Below are 16,663 nucleotides of genomic sequence, written 5' to 3'. Positions count from 1 at the left end.
TCCCTCCTCCTTCAAGACGATGGAATTCCCTCAAGAAGCCCCGGTTCCCGTTCCTTCAGAACCTATCCATATCCCAACTTTCACTCCTGCAGGCCAACCTGAGATATGTGAGTTTTTGCTCGTCTTTTCCCTCCTCGGGTACCTCCTTTCCCGACCTCTGCTTGAAGCTCACTTCTTCTCCTTCTTCCGTTTTTCTTCCTCTCCCTTTCTCTTGGACCTCACTTTCCGGGGCGTGTAGTACGAGCTCATCAACGAGATCAAGCTCAACTTGGGAGACTCACAGAGCTCACGAGAGACGTCTTACGGTCAGCCTTCGGTGAGCTCACACATCTTTCCTTCCTTCCCTCCGTTCCTCCTCCCCTGCTGACGGAGATCTCTTCTTCCCTCTTCCCAAGGATCGAGACAAGTCCTTCCGAAAGAGAACCTCATCAACTTGGTGTCAGCTCTAGTATACTTTGGCCTTACCTTCGGAGCAGGTGAGTCAATCTCCTTCCCTCCTTGGCCCGACAAGCACGAGCTCACCTTCTTCTCTTCTTCTCTCCTCCTTCCCCTTGCCCGCTTCTCGCAGGCACGCAAACCCTCGGCGAGGAGTACGTCGACATTCAGCCTCGCTCGGTCGTATCAGAACGGAATCCATCTCGGCGGGTGAGTTCTGAGCTTCGACCCTTTCTTCCCCTCGTCTCTCCAAACGCTGACCGACCCTCGCTCTTCCTCCTGCCTCTCTCTCACTCTGCAGCGTCGACTCTTCACCCTCTTCCTCACTATCCTCTCCCCGCCACTCTTCCGAATGCTTCTTCATCGACTGAGGTCTCAAGTTCCACGTCGGCCAGCGTCGTCGGAGGACAACGAACCTCCTCGACCGTTCAAGGAGAAGGTGCTCGACGTGATGGAGAAGCTCGAGAGCTGGATCGAGATTGCTAGCGAACTCAACCTCGCTTGGTTCTTCCTTCGAGGAGGGTTCTTTGATCTGGGCAAGAGGATAGCCGGTGTTGGATACGTGAGTTTCTTTGGAGTCGTCTCTCTGCCTGACTCCCTCGAACTGACGCGTCTCTTCTTCTCTTTGTTGTTCGACAGGTCTCCTCTCTTCCACCACCCGAAACCCCTCCCTCCGACCGACCAACCTACTCTATCCTCGGTCTTCTCCTTCTCTTCCCTCTCCTCAAAAGACTTCCCTCTCTTCCCTCCCTACTCTCGTCCTCTTCCAACACCAACTCGACGGACCTCCCAACCGAAGTCGTTCCCTCTCGCTTCTACCTCCCAAACTCGACTCTCCCGCTTCCTGATCCCTCAGAAGTTGACACCAGTACCTCCTCCGCTCCTCCACCTGCCTACGTCGCCGAGAAGGCTGGTTCTTCGAAGGGGAAGGAACGTCAAGAGGTCGTCGACGAGGAGAAGGCGAGGCAGATCAAGGAAGCGAGGAAGTGCACGCTTTGCCTGGAGGAGTGGACGGATCCGACGGTGACGGAGTGTGGGCATGTGTTCTGCTGGAGCTGCATCGTAGGGTGGAGTGGAGAGAAGGTACGTCTCTGTTCTCTTTTTCCTTTGCTTGAATCGAGAACGAGAACCCGACGCGTCCCGACAAAAGACTGACTCCTCCTTTTTCTTTCTCTCCTCAATCGAACAGGCTGAATGTCCTCTTTGTAGACAAGGAGTGAATCCTTCTAGATTACTGCCTCTCTGTAACATGTAGACTGCAGTTTTTGATATAGATCGTCGTTACGGAAGCAATCACGAAATTGGCCGACGAGGTCAAGTTTCAAAACGAGCTCACTTCGGTTCGCTCCCGACTTTCATCAGCTCTCCTTCACTTCCTTCCATACTTTCGCATCCCAGAACCTATCGCCTCACAGCTCGGTCTCCTACTCGCCTTATCAAGTGAGTCTCGCTTTGAAGAGAGAGTTGAGGCGAGCTCATCGAAGTGGAGAAAGAAGGGAAGGCGATCGGGAGGAGATACGCGAAGAGGAAGACGCTGACCTCTCTTTCTCCTTCCTCTGCAGTTTTTCTTCGTTTTTAATTGACCTAAAAGCACCGACTGCTCCAACGCAAACATACCCATATTTCGTGAGCAGCTTTTCATGCTCGATCTGAAGGAGAACAGGTCGACGAAACACCGGCCTCGGACCGTACTGACCTCGCTCTCTTCCTCCTTCTCGCTTTTTTTAGCCTCAGCAATGTCCTGCACCAGCTCGCCAGCTTCGCCAATCCTTCAGGAGGTAAGTATCCGCCCTCCAGTCTCCCATCAGATCCCATGCTAACCTGCTTGCTCCTCTTTGCCTCCCTTTCAAGCTCGTCCCGTTCACTCGACGTTTCCCTTGGGAACTGCTCCTCCATACTTTCGAGCTCTGCGACTCGTCCACGCTCGCTATCGCAGGAAGAGTTTCGCTAGACTGGATTCTAGGAACTTCGCCGATGATGTACCGAGATCGAGAGGTCGTCGTCAGTTCAGCGGAGACGTTGGAGAGGCTCTTTTGTGAGAGAGACGAGAAGGTGAGCTTGACCTTCCTCGCCATCCCCCCCCCCCCTCCCCCTTCTTTTGGGCTTTCGATGATTTGGTATCGGGCTTCGAAGGCCGACCTCCGACTGAGATCTGTATCTAATCAACTCTATCTTATCGCTTCTCTCATCTTCCAATAGACCACCTCTCCTCGACTTCTTGCCCCCCTCTCCCTCTCCCAAATCCGACGCCTCACTCTCGACTTCAGTATCATCCCTCACATCCCCAAGCTCCTCAACCTCTCCTTCACCCGACTCCTCCCAAACACCGACCCTCTTGTCCTCCAATCCCTCACTCTCTCCTACCAATACCTCCAACGAGATGTCCTTCGTCCCCTCCATCGCGTCCTCCTCCCTCACCTCAACCCTCTACGCGTCTCTTACGACGTTCGGAACCGACCCTCGGAGGATCAAGCTTGGTACAACGACGGCGCACCTCACGCTCTCGGAGGGTGGAATACGGAAGTGGTGGAGCTGAAGGGGTTGTTGATCGAGATGTGGGACGGTCGGCAGTGGACGCTCTGTTGCCTCCCTCCTCCGTCTTCCCTCCAGCAAAAGAGGACGATCCGACTCCACCCCTTTACCCTCCTCAGTCCTCAACGACCTGACGTACTTTCCTTCCTAGATTACGTCCTCGCTTCGAAGGCGATCTTTGCTTTGGACGTTCTGCAGCCTGGATCGCTTGTTCTGGTCGTCGCGTCGAAGGAGGAGAGGGAGGAGGCCGAGGAGGCGGTAGCACATGTTGGGAAGGAGAGAAGGTCGTTGTTTTCGGTTACTTTGGAAGTCTAGGTGAGCTCGGCAGACGGCGTTGGATCCTTCTCGCCCAGAGAAGTTGAGCTGATGTTCTGTTTTCTCGCATCGTTTCGATCCAGAGATGCTGCTTCTGCTGGCTTTCCGATTACGGGATTCGAGTCGTCTTTTCCAGTGGATAGTCTGGAATAACTCCAAGGACGAAGAGTAGCAGAGTGAGTCCATTTTTTTCAGCTCCTTCTCGCCGGTAAGAAAGGAGAGCTGAACTCGACGCGTCGTCGTTCCGTCGTCAATTCTCGCAGAGTGGGATCGCATTCGATTCTTAGCTCTCACGGAGTCTCTCCCCTCTGAGTCATTGTTTCTTCGAAGACGGAAGTGACAGTGAGTCCTGCTCGTTCGTGAACTGTTTCGAGAGAAAGCAGAAGCTGATCTCGATTGGTTCGTTCTTCTTCGATTTGCTTCATCTTCATCCTCAGACCCTTCGCTTCTCACTGTCTGACTATCAAACACGAAGCCCTTCGACTGCTTCCGAATTTTCCTACTGGACCGTTGAGAGCGATTCGGTGAGTCCTTTTCTCTCGCTCAAACCGCTCGGTGGTTTCAGAGCTCTGACCTCGACGCGTCCCTCTCCTTTCCCCTTTTTCCCTCAATTGTGTCCCAGTTGTCGACTTTCAGCCTCGTCGCTCTTTGAACCTATACATATGCTCGAGGACCTCGTCATACCATGGTGAGCTTCCTCGCACGGTCGTGAGCTTCTTTCGCGAGCAAGCTAAACCTCGACGCGTCCTCTGCAGCCTTCCCCTCGTCGCCTTCGAGGACGAGAACCGAGTTCATTTTCTCGCCATCGAGCGGGCACCGAATCGCTGGATCTCGTGGTCACGTTGATGAGTCGATAAATTTGCCGGTCTACATGCGAATTTGGCTGTTCTTCTCATTCTTGGAAGGAGGTCGAAGAAACCATTTGTAGCGAGCCGGTGGTGTTTGTTTTTGGGTCGAGGCCTCACCTTCTATCGTCTGTTGTTCCCCTTCTCGCTTTCCCTCCTTCTCCACGTTTCCGATGGAACGGATGAAGCAACCTCTCGCTTCCGATGCGTTTGGTATGACCTGAAAGAGCTCACGACGCAGGAAGAAAGGGGGTGAAGAGAACGAAGGGCTGAATTTAGGTCGCGTCGAGAGGATTCCCTTGGAAGATGGCCAGGCCTGAAAGCGGGAACCGCTCCCCCATCAGAACCAAACAAGACAAGCTGTTGCCTGACGGAGAAAATTACCAAGGAGAGCGCGGGGTGTTTGCGGTCAACAAAAGAAGAAGGAGGTGGAAGGACAGGAGCGGCAGTAGTCGACCTCTCCCAACCACACAAGCACCTTCCCCAGGGCCTCTTTTTCCAAGCTTCCCTTCAAACCACCACCTGCTATCTTTCTCAACTCCAGTCCATTTGTGAGTAGATCTTTGAGCTTCATAAGAATCGGTGTCTACAAGGAGCTGACAGTTTTGTTGCGGCTGGTTGATTCTTTCTTCCAGATCGGTGAGCTTCACTTTCAGCCCTCCTCCTCTCCTTCCTTCCTTCTCTTGCCTTCGGTTGTTTGGCTTTCGACAATGGGAACTTTTCTGCTTGGTCCGGGTTGGTTGTAGAGAGAGCTGACTTTCTTTTATTCGTTCCTATCTTCCCTTCTTGCAGTAAACTCCAAAAAGTCCAAGCTCAACAAGTCAGCCTCCACCCGAACCTCTCCTCGACCTCCCCTTCTTTTCCGCCTCCAACCACATTCGTCTTCGTTCACCTTCGCCTTTCAGCACTCTTAGCAACAAAAGGAATCTCTACGACCACTACCACAACTTCTACTACCACCACCCACTCTCCTTCCATCACCTCCTCTCTTCAGCCCATGCCCAATCGATTTCGCGAAGTCGTCGCTCCCGTCTCTCCCTTCGTCGGCCTCATCGAAACCACGCAGGACGCTCTCTTGATCTTTGAAGCAGCTCGTAGAGCGGTCATTCCTCGGATAACTCGTCGTCTACTCGAGTCGGAGAAGGTCTTGATCAAATCTGGAGCCGTCTTTGTGAGTCTTCTCCTTCGAGCCCGTTTCAGCTGAGCTGACCTTCGTCGATCCATTCCTTCCTCACCGATGCGATTTCAGGTGTTCGATGAGCTAGAGAGTGGGATTAAAAGATGGACCGACGGACTCGTATGGTCTCCTAGTAGAATCCTATCCAACTTCATCGTGAGTCCATCTCTTGTAGCAGCAGGGATCTCGTTTCGAAGGTCAGGAGGAGGAGGAGGAGGAGGAGGAGGAAACGTCAGCATGACGGTCTTCCTTTACTCCTTTTTTCTTAGGCTGAAAATTGCCTCGAGATCTCAGGGTGCTGACTCGACCTTCCTCTTCTTCTTGCCTTCTACAAGATCTACCGAGAAGCCAACGAGCGAACGGATCGACACCCTCCTCGACCTCGCTCAAAGAAGGGACATCAAGCGGTTACTCCTCAACTTGTCAAGTCCCACCATCACCACGCCTCTTCCTCTTCGTCTCAAGTCAAGATCGTCTGCCCAAAGGACGTCGATGCCGACGGCTCGGATATCGAGGAGATTCAAGCCATCTCGGACGAGGAGGTCGTAGTCAAGAAGGTCAGAATCCTTCGAGGACCTCGTCCGAGGAGGAAGACCAAAGCTCAGACCGAGGCTGCTGGAGGGATCGCTACTCAGGAGGATCGAGAGAGAGAGTTGGTAGGAAGCTTGAGTACGTCTGGGAAGTACAAGACTCAAGGGTTGATCAAGAAGGTGATTTTTTTTTTGCCCTCCTTCCCTTTGTGCCCGCTTCCGGCGAGGAGACGTCGTGGAGAGGGTTCGTTCGAGACCCAACAAGCTTCTGACCTCCCCACGTTCCTTCTTTCTCCTTCCTTTATTTTTCCTCCCTCTTAGACCATCTCTGTGCACATCAACGGAGTCGCTCAACATCTCGTTTCGTACTACAACGTGAGTTTTCGAACGTTCGATCTTGGGCTTCGAGTCGTCGACGGCGGGACGCGTCTGCTCCTTCAAGTGCTTGGTTAACCCGTTTGCCTTGTTTGTTTTCCGTTCTTTCAGATGGAGGACGCTCTTTCAGGAAAGCTGAGAACTCCCTCGAGTTTCCCCGAGCTCGCCTCCCTGACCATCCATCCCGATCTGGTAGGTCTCACAGTTCCATGACTCTTTGCTCCCTTGCTTTCTCTTCCTCGCCTCCGCCTTCGCCCTTCGATCCCCGAGTCTGACTCTCCTTCACCTCTTCTTCTCGCCTCTTGTTTCTTTCACAGCTCGCCAACGATCAATTCCGATACGCTCCCAAGACCGAGATCGACTCTGCTGGAACTCTTCGATATCTGTGAGTCTCTTTCTCCCGTCCTTCGTCTTCGTCTTCTCGTCTCGATCCCGATCCAGACCTCTCGCTGAACTGCGAGAACTAGTCACTGATCTGTTCTCGTCTTCCTGCTTCTCTCTCTCCAGTGGAGAATCCGGCGAAGCTACCACCTCGACCTCCCCTCCATCAAGAACACTCGCTCCTCCTCCTCCCGTCGCTCGAGAAAGACGCGTCCTCTCAGCCGAACCCGTCCTCATCCCCGTCCCCACTCCAGCCTCGGAACTCCTTCCTCCCTCCCCAGTCGTTCACAAACGGAAACGTTCCAATACCATCTCCACCCTCGACGACGTCCCTCCCGTCGTGCTCGTCATTCAGGACGGTCGACCTCTCGCAGCGGAAACCCTTCGACTCAACCCTCCCGCCGACATCGTCCTCTCCTCCACCCTCCTCCGAGGAGCCTCTCACTCCCTCTATCCTTCCATCTCACCAGCCCAAGGAGGTCCCTCCTTCTTCGTCAGTCGACCGGAAACGCGAAGGACGGACTTTGAGTCGCCAGACGCGTCCAACTCTGGAGCGTTGACGCCTGGGCAGCTTCAAAAGACGATGGCTTCGTTGGCGAGCTACGAGCTGAACGGGGAGCATCACGGGTGGAAGACTGGGGAAGGGTTGGAGAACGAGAGGTTGCACAACAAGAGGAAATGGACGGAATCGAACCAGAGCTCACCGGAATGGGCGTCCAGCTCGTACCTCCCTCACCAATCCTCCAACTCCTCCCTCCTCCCCACTCAGTACCCTCCCCTTCGAGCTTCCTACGACTCCAGCACGAGCTTGGACAGCTTCATTCACCTTTCCCACCTCACCCCGAGCGCGCTTCGAACCAACCTCCCTCCCAACTCCGATTTCCCGTTCGACCCAACCTCCTCCTCCTCGACCACCAACGCCAACGATTCCCTCTCCCCCTCCTCCGCTTCCTCCTCCTCCAACTCATCCTCCCTCCCCTTCTCTCGTTTCAACCGACCTACCTTCCGAACAAGTCGTCAACCCTCCTACAACGAACCCTCCCCTCCTCAAACCGGCCCTCCTCCTCCTCCCGATCGTCCCCACCCTCAATCGTCCTCCTACTTCCCTTTCAACTCTCAGCAACCTCAGTTGACCAAGAGTTTGTCCATCCCTCCTCCTCCGAGACCTCAACAACAATACGGCTTCCAGCAGCACCAGAGGTCGCTATCGTCCAACTCCAACTCGATGAACAACCAGTTCGGAGCCTACGGAGCGGGAGGACTGGGATCCATGTTGAGTGCGGAGTTGATGAACCAGTCTGAGTTCAGGAGGAGGAAGGAGGAGAACGCAAGGGAGGAGGCGATGCTGGTGGATCTGTTGGCGGAGTCCAGTCCCAACTATGGAGGGTACGGAGGGGGGTGGCCTGGGTTGGAATCGTGACCCGACGTGGACGGACGATTTGTGCGTTCCTTTCTCAAACATAGATGCGTTTCCTTATCTCACTATTCTGGATCGTTTCAACTTCCTTCTTATCGTGTTTCTTTTTGTATTTGCTATCTCGCTCGTTCGGTACGACTGTTTAGGAAACGTTTTCTCGTCTCGTCGCTTTCTCGTCTCTCGCTTTGTATGTATTCGTTCAGCTTATTCACGCCTTGCTATTTTCACGTTCAAACTATACACGATCTCTCCTTTCTTTTCCGATCCTTCATCTCTTCGAGCAAGGAAAACTCTCGCTCTCCCTCCTCGACTCGCCTCACTCGGAGACGTCGACACAAACCCCTTACGACTTGACGCTTTCCCCGCTGCGTTGAGACGAGCCACCTCCTGGTTGTGCTATGTTTGTCTGCTCGGTGCTAAGGTAGTGATCTGAGAAACGCAGCAAGGGTCGACCAGGAAAGACACGACCTGATCAGGCAGCGCGTCTCCTCCTCTTCCTCCCGTTTTCCTGTTCGGGGGTTTGGTGAGCTGAGTCTTCGATCCTCTTTCAGATCATATCCATGCATGTTCTTGCACTGGTTTTAGTTCTCTCCCATCTCACATCAGTCATGAAAATGATCGTTATCCGAAAAGGTAAGTCGCGTCCTCGCTCTCTCCCTCCCGAGCCCATCTTCCCCTCTTCTTCTCTCCCTACGCATCAAGCGATCGCCAAGTTGACCATCCCCTCCTTGTTGAACAACTCTATCCTTCCCTCTCCTTCCCTCTTCCTCCCTTCCTTCTTCCTTATCGAACCCAACAGCTCGAACCCAACCCCGTTCTTCGATCCCCCGTCCCACTCTCCAACCCTCTCGACCTCCATCGCTTGTCCCTCCTCCGGAACAACGTTGATGTCCATGTCCCCGTACGCTGTTCTGACGTCGAATTCTCCCTCGAAGCTTCCCTTGGGCAGGTAGAGCTGGACGTGACCCCAACCGCGTGGAAGCGGAGAGTGTCGTCCGATGCTGATGCTGGCGTTGGCTGAGGAGGAGGAGGAAGGAAGGGTTGGGTGAGGATTGAGTTGGATGGAAGCGTAGCCGAGGTCTCCGAGGGTGACGTTGAGGGAGGAGACTGAGAAGCTGCCAGAGACGGACCCGAAAGAGTTGCGATCCTCCTCCTCGGTGGCGATAGAGATGGCGAGTGATCTGGCGACGAAGGAGGAACTCCCATAGGCAGACTGGCGAGACAGCAAAGCAAACAAAAAAAGTGAGAGTCAGATAGGAGCTGAAACTTTAGGAGACGAGAGGTGAGAACAGTGAAAGAAGGACGGGTGGTGAGAAGCGACGCAGAAGACTCACTCCGACGAATCCCACTTCTGCTTCAACGACCACGTCCTCGAATGATCCAGACAGAGATCCAAAAGAAGTTGGAGCGTACGACCTTGAGTTTACGGGATCTCGGTTTGGGATCCTAGTGACCTCGAGATCTCGTCCTTCGAAACCAGGAGGGAGAACGATGGTGATTTCCGTCTCCATGAGAGAGTCAGCGACGTTGGGATCCGGAGGAGGTCGACCTGGTTTGGCTGGAGGGAGACACGGTTTGGGAACCTGAATTGAAGAAAAGGAAGGAACCACAGAATGAGCGAACGGAAGCGAGGAAGATGCGACGCGACTCACGTCGAGGTAGACTCCAACCGCCTCTCGACGGCCTCCCTCGCTGGTTTGAACAGCTTCTCCCCCAGAGAACCTCAATATTTCTTCCACACCCCATTTCTTCATCTCCCAATCCTCATTCTCCGGCCAGCGAACTCTCACGACCACGACCATCTCGTCCTTCTCGGGCGTCTCTCCCTCCCAGGGCTCCCTATCGCCTTCCTCGCTCTCGGAGGACCGAAAGTAGATCGAAGTTGCTGACGTCGCTCGGAAGAAGAGGAGTGGAGAGCTGGTGTTCAACTTGAAGGGAGTGGAGGTGGATTCGAAGAAGGGGTAGCGTTGCCTGTACGGCTCTGGGATCCATTTGTGGAAGCTCTTGACGGGAGCCGAGAAGTTGAAAGGGCTGAGGATGTGATGAGAGGGGCTTGGGTTAAGAAGAGAGGTGGAGAGGGACTTCTAGGGCCAGGAATGAAGGGAAGAAGAGGAAGTCAGAGAGCGGAATGGTTGAGCTCGCCCTTTTCTTCTTGGTGGCACGAAAGAAAGCACTGTTGGGCGTAGGCTCACCTGATCATGCTTGAAAACAGTCCCAGTCGAGTCCGAGAAGAGATCTGGAAGCGATGGAGAGAGGTTGAAGAGTTGTAGAAGCGTGAAGAGGAGCGAGAGGGAGAAGGCGAGGAGGAGAAGGAGGAGGTGCGAGCTCGACCTCTGTTTGGACGAGGCAGGCGAGGAAGAAGCGAGGAAGTGGACGTCGACCTGCCGCAAGAAATCCTTCTTCTCGACGTCTGGATGCATGCTGTGGCGATGGTGGTGGTTGAGAGTTGAAGAGGGATGGGAGAGAGCGTCGAAGGCGGGTCGTGGGCGACTGAACAGGTCCGCGAGGAAGACCTTGTGAGCTCGCCTCATTGGCTCGACTGGACGAAGCGAACAAGTGGTATAGAGTCATGAAGGTGGTCAGCAGGAGATCGTTTGACCCTAAGCCCGAGGTGGCACCCTAGAGAAAGCCGTAAAATGAGTTTGAAGGCAAGGGCGAGCCTAGGAAGGGGGTCGACGTTGAGCTTGACTCTTGTTCTCTCTTTCTTCCTTGTTCTTTGCTCTCCTTCCTCTCCATTTTTTTTCTGCTCGCTGAGGATCCATCCTGAGCTCACCTTGAACTTGATCTGTACATGTCAGCAACGTGACAGTCTTCCCTATGGAAGGTACCGACCCTTTGGGTCGAAATCTCTCAAACGTCGTTCCTCCTTTCGAGAGGCAGTGTTCTCCTCCTAAGCTCGAACTTCCATCTCCTCGAAGCTCGACAATGTTTTCTACTTCGCCCAAACTCATCTCAGTCGTCTTCCCGGACGCTCGCGAGAGAGTCTTCACCGCTTCCGACGTTCTCAAAGGAGACATCACTCTTGAAACGTCGAGGTTGAGGGAGGAGGAGGAGCAGGAGGGCAGCCCGAGAAGCGATGGGGCCAGGAGAAGGTTATTGTTGGATAGTTTGAGATCGGAGAAACGACTGTTCCGAATTTCTTCAAGCAGTCGCCGAAGGGTTTGTTGAGCTGCAGCGTGAGTCTCAAACTCGTTTCCGTTTCGTCGACGCGTCGCACTTCGCTGATTCGTTTGCCTCTCTCGTCTCCTACGTCCAGTACACTCTTCGATTGGAGATCAGCTCAAGGGACCCATGAACGATCTCGAAGTCGACGACTTCATGCCTCTCGTACTTTCCTCCAACTGTTACGTCGGTCAGTCTGAGCAGGTCGCACGACGATCGTCTTGGGTTTCTCAGTTTCGAGATTAGGTAGTCTAGACCTGAGAGTGCTTCTCATAGTAACAATGGTTCGACCTTCATATTCTCATATAATTGAGTTCACCAGAAATCTGGATCAGATCACGAACGCGCAGAGTCGGCCCCTTCTCCTCCTTCTTCCTCAACCGCATTCGCCAAAGAGGCCTCTTTCGATGGTGTCAACCGCAAAACCTTCCTCTCGACCTCTCGAGATCAAACGAGGATTCTCTCTACCCTCCATCTACCTAAATCCGCTCCCCTTTGTCGCTTCCTTCGCCCACGTTCTCCTCTCGCCGGACACCAAAGTTGAAGAGTCCTTCTCCCTCCACGCGGTTCACGACTTTGTGATCTATGGATACTCCCTAGAAGCCCTCAGCAAGGTGAGACGACGCTGCTCTTATCTTTTCACGGATTCCGAACTCGCTGGGAGAGGAGGAAGGACGAGATGGAAAGGAAGGAAGGAACGAGCGAGCTCACATCGTCAGAGCTCAGCCTCCTCTTCCCTCCTCCCCTCTTCAAAAATGAGTTTCACGCTTTCCTCCTTAAAACCACCTCAACCTCTGACTCCCCACTTCCAACTTGTACCAGTTCGACCACATCTCTTTCCCTGGACCTCTCCCTCGAAGCTTCATCCCTTCCCTCCTCCTCTCCCTCCCCGTTCGACTTTTGGCAGGCCCTCTCGTCCGTTTGGGATACATCAACGACAAGTTCGATCTTCAGATATTGAGTCAGTCTCCTCTCTCTCTATATATATACAAAGATCGCACTCATACTTCCTCTTCGCTTTCCATCGCAGCTCGGCTCACTCTCGCCTTCGTCTCCTCCCTCTCCCTCCTCTTCGTCGCTCGCCAACTCGTCAAGATCTACGGTCGATCGACAGGGGAGATCTTCATCGCTCTATGTACGACTCAGTTCCATCTCATGTACTACGCTGGAAGGACGCTTCCAAACTTCTTGGCTCTTCCTTTTGGTGCGTCTCGTCTCTTCATTCTGCGTTCGTTCTCGACGCGTCGCCTTTGTTACAACGGAACTGGAAGTTGATCGCCTGACACCCTTCACACTTCTTTTCGACCAGTCAACATATCTCTCGGTCTTTTGCTCTCCTCTCGTCCTGGTCCAGCTCTCTCCCTTCTTACAGCGACAGCGGCCGTCATTCGGTCTGAGCTCGCTCTCCTCCTCGCACCCATCGTGTTGCTTCTTCTCGCCACTCGGAGGATGTCCGTCGTACGAGCGTTGGTATTCGGAGCTCTCGGAGGATTCGCAGGGATGTGTGAGTTCGAACTCTCGAGCAGAATCGACTGACCTGACGGCAGACAGCTCACTCCTCGTTTTCTCGTTCTCAGTCTCTTCCATGATCGTCGATTCGACCTACTGGTCTCAATCTTACCTCTGGCCGGAGCTTTACACCATCTACTTCAATGTCGTTCTTGGAAAAGCATCGGAGTGGGGCGTGAGTCTGGAACGCCCTCTCCTCCCTTTCCAAAGCCTTCGCTGACTCCTCCCATTCGCCTTCTCCATTTTCCTTCTTTCCGCCAGGTCTCTCCCTGGTACCACTACCTGAAATCACTCCCTCTCCTCCTCCTCGCCACCCTCCCACTCCTCCTATTCGCCCTTCTCCATCCCATCCTTCGCCGACGAACCTGGTTCCTCGTCGTCCCTCCAACAACGATGGTCCTTGGGATGAGCTTCCTCGGCCACAAGGAATGGCGCTTCGTCTGCTACTGCATCGTGTGGTTCAACGCAGCTGGAGCTGTAGCTGGTGGCTGGATGTGAGTCTCGTGTTCCTTGCCTTCTGCTGGTCAAGCAATGGAGGGAGAACTGACACGTCTCGTCTTTCGTTCTCTCGCAGATGGTTGAACCGGAGGAAGACCTGGCTCAAAAGCCTTCTAGCTCTCGCACTGGTCGGAGGTCTGATAGGAAACGTCGTAATTACCACTGCTCACACTTTGGCCAGCGTTGGGAACTACCCAGGAGGACAGATCATGCGGCTTCTTCATTCGATCGAAGCCAACTCGACCGTCGCAGGTTCGTTCGCCTCCCCTCCTTCTTTCTTCCTTTTTCTTCTCTGGTTGCCTCCTCTCCACCGACGAAAGCTGACTCCCCTTCCTTTGCACCTTCATCTCGTTACCAGTTCACCTCCACTCTCCCTCCCTGCCTCTCCAAAGCGGATCGACCCTCTTCCACAATCGACGCGTCGAGCCTCTCTCCTCTCCCCCGTCCTCGCTCTTCTTCTCCTCCCTCCCTTACCCAACTCCACCCACTCCCTACTGGATCTACGACAAGACGGAGTTCACAGAGATACTCGGATCTGCTCAAGCGAGGCAAGAAGGGTTCACTCACGTCATTCTGGAGGGAGGGAGGTTCGAAGAAGGAGAATGGGAGGTCGACGGGTGGGAGGTGTTGGGTTCGAGAAGCGGGTTCGGAGGAGTTGGATGGAGGAGATCTCAAGACGACGATTCCAGTGAGAAGGGATTGAAGGGAGGAGCGAAAGAGGTGTTGAAGGTGCCGTTGATGAAGTGGGCGGTGGTGGTTAAAGAAGGGGAGAAGGTCGTTCTCGTTCGACGCGTCGATTGGGATCGATGATCTTTTACGAGGATAGGGGCACCGGATGGGAGAGTTCCAGCGTGAAAACAACATGATATGAAATCGAAGAGCCGAAGTACATCTAAGGAAAGAGAATAGTGGACAACAAGCGAAGCGGAGAAGAGTTGAGTAAAATTAAGTTGGGTCGCAAATCGAAGTTCGCGTCGAAACGACTACTGGAGCGTGTGTAAGTAGTCGTCGTCAACAAAAGAAGCGGGATAGACTAGAAGGATCCCTCTCGAAGCCTGAGAGGTCTATCTAGGAGTACTAGACTTCTTCACCCCTCCTCTCTTCATTGCCTCCTCCCTCAGCTTTCGAGCTGCCTTCTTTTTCGCGATCCCAGCCCTCGAGGTAGCCTTCCTCGCTGCGACCTTGGGATGAAGGAGTTTGAGATTTCCAGGGTGTTCTCGCTGGAAGTCAGGGTGACTGTAGCCTGAGGGAAAAGAAGAGGGAGAAGACGATCAGAGGGCGAAGGAGAGGCGAAAAGATGAAACAGAAACGCGTGAAGAAAAGACCAACCAGAGCATGAGACTGAGACTGATATCGACGGGTCCAGCATGTCGGGCCTCTGTGAAAAGTGGGAGAGAGGGTGGAGATTAGTGGGCGATGCTTCAGAGAGAGTTCAAAGAGGAGGGACGAGACGAACCTGGTACTGGATGACCGTGCGAGAAAACGAGTAGAGATTGATCTGCCTGATGAGGGACTCGATCTTCGAAGAACGGAAGAACCGAGGAAGGACTGTCAAGGCGGAAGAGAATTGAAAACACGTTGTGATCAGCCATCGCCGTCGAGTCAAAAAAAGAGAGGGAGTCGAACCAACCTCGCGACGCAAACTCCTCGAGTTCCGATTCCACGAAAGCAATGCCCTTCCCGTCTGTGCTCCATCGAACGTAGCGAGAGTACTCCGGATGGTTGATGAGGTGCCAGAGCTGCGAACGGAGAAAAAGAAGGGAAGAATCAGCGCGGCCTGAAAGAGGACCGAATCGATGGAACTTTCAACCAAACGAACCTTCGAAATGAAAGCTGTTTCTTCTCCCAACATCTCCCCGCCGCCCAGAGAGTGTTCAGCTGGACTGTCGGGCCTAGGCTCTGCTACTTGAGCGTTTGAAGCTGAGCGGACGTTGAGGTACGTTGGCGATTCGGTGAAGGCGGGAGGAGGAGAATCGTAGGCGCACGACGCGTCGAAGTCGAAGTTGAAGGAGGGCGGAGGAGGGGAGGGAGATGGGATCTGTTGGGGAGGAAGTCGTAGATTGCTGGGATCCATGAATAGTAGGGAGTCGGAAGGGCAGGAGGAGGAAGAGGGAGGGCTGGTGATGTTGTCGTAGCTGTCGTCGACGAAAGGCGTCGGTTCCTCGTTCGTGTAGAGACTCAAAAAGTCCTCCGAAGCGAGGACGTCCTGAACTGAGATCGAAGGAGTGGAGACCCTCGACTCTGAAGAGATGCTCGAGTTGGAGCGAGCTGAGTCCGTGCTGGGAGGAGGGACGGATCGGGAAGCCGAGGGGAGATTTGGGTGGTGATGAGAGCAAGTCGATGGAGGAGGAGCCGAGCTCGTTCGCGAGGAGGGGTTGGATTCGACGTCCTCCTTCTTCTCCAGCTCCTTAGTTCCGAGGAGGAAAGGCAAGGGTAGTAAGGCGAGGTCTTTTTCGGCCGAGAGACGAGGGGAGGGAGGGAGGAGGAGAGGAGGGGTAATTCGAGTGAATCGTCCGAGGTTTGGACTTGGGCGAGGGCTGGGAGTGGGAGTGAGGACGGGAGATGGGCAGTCTTCAGGGAGACGAGGGCACCAAGTGAAGTGGAAGGGGCACTGAAAAGAATTGGGAAAAGCAGAGAGGAAGGGAGGAAAAGAAGGAAGAGGAGGAAAGCGGTCAGCTTGGCCTTTGGACGAGCTCGAGAGTTGGGTCGACATCGACGAGAGCTCGAGATTAGACTCGACTCACTTCCTTTGCAGAGCTCATCTGTTTGTTTAGCGTATGAAGGTAGTGCTGGCTTGACCGTTTAGTTGGATGGGTGGAGGTTGGGAGTGAAAAGTCAAAAGTGCACCTTTTCCCCCTCGTCCTGAGATTTGTAGGCCGGATTTGTAGCGACGATGGTTGAGCTCGCTCAGCTGATTTCTGGTCCGACACTTTGGAACTCAGCATCATCAAAGCCTATGTCTCCGAGACGATTGGAGCCCGGCCGAGGTAAATCTGCAATCGTGAAAGAAAGGCAAGGATTTGCAGAAAAGCATCGCCGAAAGAGGGGACGCGCCGCGATCCGACCTCGCTCGCTCTTCCTGCTCCAGCATCATGGTCTCCTCACATCGCTCCTAATACCGAAGATTTGTACTGACAGAAGAGGACGAGTTCTCAGGCCTTCTGCTTTTTTCAATTAGACTCAAGGCGAGCTCTTTCCGCGACGCGGCGTCCACTCACGCGTTGAGAGTTCAAGGAAACCAAACAGAGGAGATAATCGTCCTGACAACAAAAAAAAAGAGAGAGAGTACAAGAGCCGAGCCGATTACGGAACTACTAGATATATCGTCCTTCTTCCTCCTCTCCTCCGCTCTACACTAGCTTCCCCAACCATACCAAACTCCCGCCTCCGGATGGGTTAGACTAGCTTGCTAGATTAACCACTTCCCAACGCGCTCCAACTTTTTGACTTCTCGGGGCAGCCTCAGTTTTGCAGCTGCGATTTTTAA

The 16,663-nt window shown here is 53.9% G+C and overlaps 6 protein-coding genes across 6 annotated transcripts; 3 read left to right on the top strand and 3 right to left on the bottom strand.

Moving 5' to 3' along the window:
• Positions 1 to 19: 19 nt before the first annotated feature.
• On the top strand, positions 20 to 3,118 carry BDY24DRAFT_418309 (peroxisomal biogenesis factor 2/10/12 Ring-finger protein; the record flags this gene model as incomplete). The annotated part of the gene is made up of 12 exons (XM_076643835.1): positions 20 to 107; positions 311 to 316; positions 396 to 476; positions 569 to 645; positions 737 to 997; positions 1,075 to 1,518; positions 1,625 to 1,640; positions 1,798 to 1,875; positions 2,164 to 2,213; positions 2,287 to 2,487; positions 2,635 to 3,016; positions 3,087 to 3,118. 12 exons carry the CDS (start codon positions 20 to 22, stop codon positions 3,116 to 3,118), a joined length of 1,716 nt encoding a protein of 571 aa, XP_076493153.1.
• A 2,006-nt stretch (positions 3,119 to 5,124) lies between these two features.
• On the top strand, positions 5,125 to 6,422 carry BDY24DRAFT_344477 (Gti1/Pac2 family protein; the record flags this gene model as incomplete). The annotated part of the gene is made up of 6 exons (XM_076637555.1): positions 5,125 to 5,298; positions 5,377 to 5,460; positions 5,640 to 5,792; positions 5,916 to 6,014; positions 6,156 to 6,209; positions 6,321 to 6,422. The coding sequence occupies 6 exons, from the start codon at positions 5,125 to 5,127 to the stop codon at positions 6,420 to 6,422; spliced, it is 666 nt and encodes a 221-aa protein (XP_076493152.1).
• A 2,799-nt stretch (positions 6,423 to 9,221) lies between these two features.
• On the bottom strand, positions 9,222 to 10,026 carry BDY24DRAFT_401043 (uncharacterized protein). The gene is made up of 2 exons (XM_076642039.1): positions 9,660 to 10,026; positions 9,222 to 9,590 (listed from the first exon to the last, which is right to left on the bottom strand). Exons 1-2 carry the CDS (start codon positions 9,807 to 9,809, stop codon positions 9,276 to 9,278), a joined length of 465 nt encoding a protein of 154 aa, XP_076493151.1. The 5' UTR covers positions 9,810 to 10,026; the 3' UTR covers positions 9,222 to 9,275.
• On the bottom strand, positions 9,951 to 11,184 carry BDY24DRAFT_188994 (uncharacterized protein). The gene is made up of 2 exons (XM_076636387.1): positions 10,781 to 11,184; positions 9,951 to 10,546 (listed from the first exon to the last, which is right to left on the bottom strand). Exons 1-2 carry the CDS (start codon positions 11,022 to 11,024, stop codon positions 10,092 to 10,094), a joined length of 699 nt encoding a protein of 232 aa, XP_076493150.1. The 5' UTR covers positions 11,025 to 11,184; the 3' UTR covers positions 9,951 to 10,091.
• Positions 11,185 to 11,415: 231 nt separating this feature from the next.
• On the top strand, positions 11,416 to 14,021 carry ALG12 (dolichyl-P-Man:Man(7)GlcNAc(2)-PP-dolichol alpha-1,6-mannosyltransferase). The gene is made up of 8 exons (XM_076642038.1): positions 11,416 to 11,783; positions 11,992 to 12,130; positions 12,200 to 12,373; positions 12,479 to 12,673; positions 12,747 to 12,853; positions 12,940 to 13,172; positions 13,253 to 13,428; positions 13,535 to 14,021. The coding sequence occupies exons 1-8, from the start codon at positions 11,451 to 11,453 to the stop codon at positions 13,984 to 13,986; spliced, it is 1,809 nt and encodes a 602-aa protein (XP_076493149.1). The 5' UTR covers positions 11,416 to 11,450; the 3' UTR covers positions 13,987 to 14,021.
• BDY24DRAFT_401035 (heat shock factor family protein) lies at positions 14,022 to 16,011 on the bottom strand. Its single transcript, XM_076642037.1, has 6 exons — positions 15,921 to 16,011; positions 14,996 to 15,787; positions 14,807 to 14,915; positions 14,633 to 14,724; positions 14,506 to 14,554; positions 14,022 to 14,419 (listed from the first exon to the last, which is right to left on the bottom strand). Exons 1-6 carry the CDS (start codon positions 15,936 to 15,938, stop codon positions 14,241 to 14,243), a joined length of 1,239 nt encoding a protein of 412 aa, XP_076493148.1. The 5' UTR covers positions 15,939 to 16,011; the 3' UTR covers positions 14,022 to 14,240.
• Positions 16,012 to 16,663: the final 652 nt, after the last annotated feature.

The sequence above is a fragment of the Mrakia frigida genome (assembly GCF_051309035.1).
Source record: "Mrakia frigida strain ATCC 22029 unplaced genomic scaffold BDY24scaffold_37, whole genome shotgun sequence".
Taxonomy (NCBI): domain Eukaryota; kingdom Fungi; phylum Basidiomycota; class Tremellomycetes; order Cystofilobasidiales; family Mrakiaceae; genus Mrakia; species Mrakia frigida.
The sequence above is the reverse complement of the archived record's forward strand: the minus strand, read 5'-3'. Positions and strand labels throughout refer to the sequence as shown.

Coding starts and splice junctions, on each gene's coding strand:
- BDY24DRAFT_401043 (XM_076642039.1), bottom strand. CDS start 9,809: ATGGTCGTGGTCGTGAGAGTTCGCTGGCCGGAGAATGAGGATTGGGAG. Junction 9,591..9,659: donor CGGTTGGAGTCTACCTCGAC/GTGAGTCGCGTC, acceptor TCTTCAATTCAG/GTTCCCAAACCGTGTCTCCC.
- BDY24DRAFT_188994 (XM_076636387.1), bottom strand. CDS start 11,024: ATGTCTCCTTTGAGAACGTCGGAAGCGGTGAAGACTCTCTCGCGAGCG. Junction 10,547..10,780: donor ATGTACAGATCAAGTTCAAG/GTGAGCTCAGGA, acceptor CGCTTCGTCCAG/TCGAGCCAATGAGGCGAGCT.
- ALG12 (XM_076642038.1), top strand. CDS start 11,451: ATGGTTCGACCTTCATATTCTCATATAATTGAGTTCACCAGAAATCTG. Junction 12,854..12,939: donor GAAAAGCATCGGAGTGGGGC/GTGAGTCTGGAA, acceptor TCTTTCCGCCAG/GTCTCTCCCTGGTACCACTA. Junction 13,429..13,534: donor AGCCAACTCGACCGTCGCAG/GTTCGTTCGCCT, acceptor TCTCGTTACCAG/TTCACCTCCACTCTCCCTCC.
- BDY24DRAFT_401035 (XM_076642037.1), bottom strand. Junction 14,555..14,632: donor GCACGGTCATCCAGTACCAG/GTTCGTCTCGTC, acceptor CACTTTTCACAG/AGGCCCGACATGCTGGACCC. Junction 14,420..14,505: donor AGTCTCAGTCTCATGCTCTG/GTTGGTCTTTTC, acceptor CTTTTCCCTCAG/GCTACAGTCACCCTGACTTC.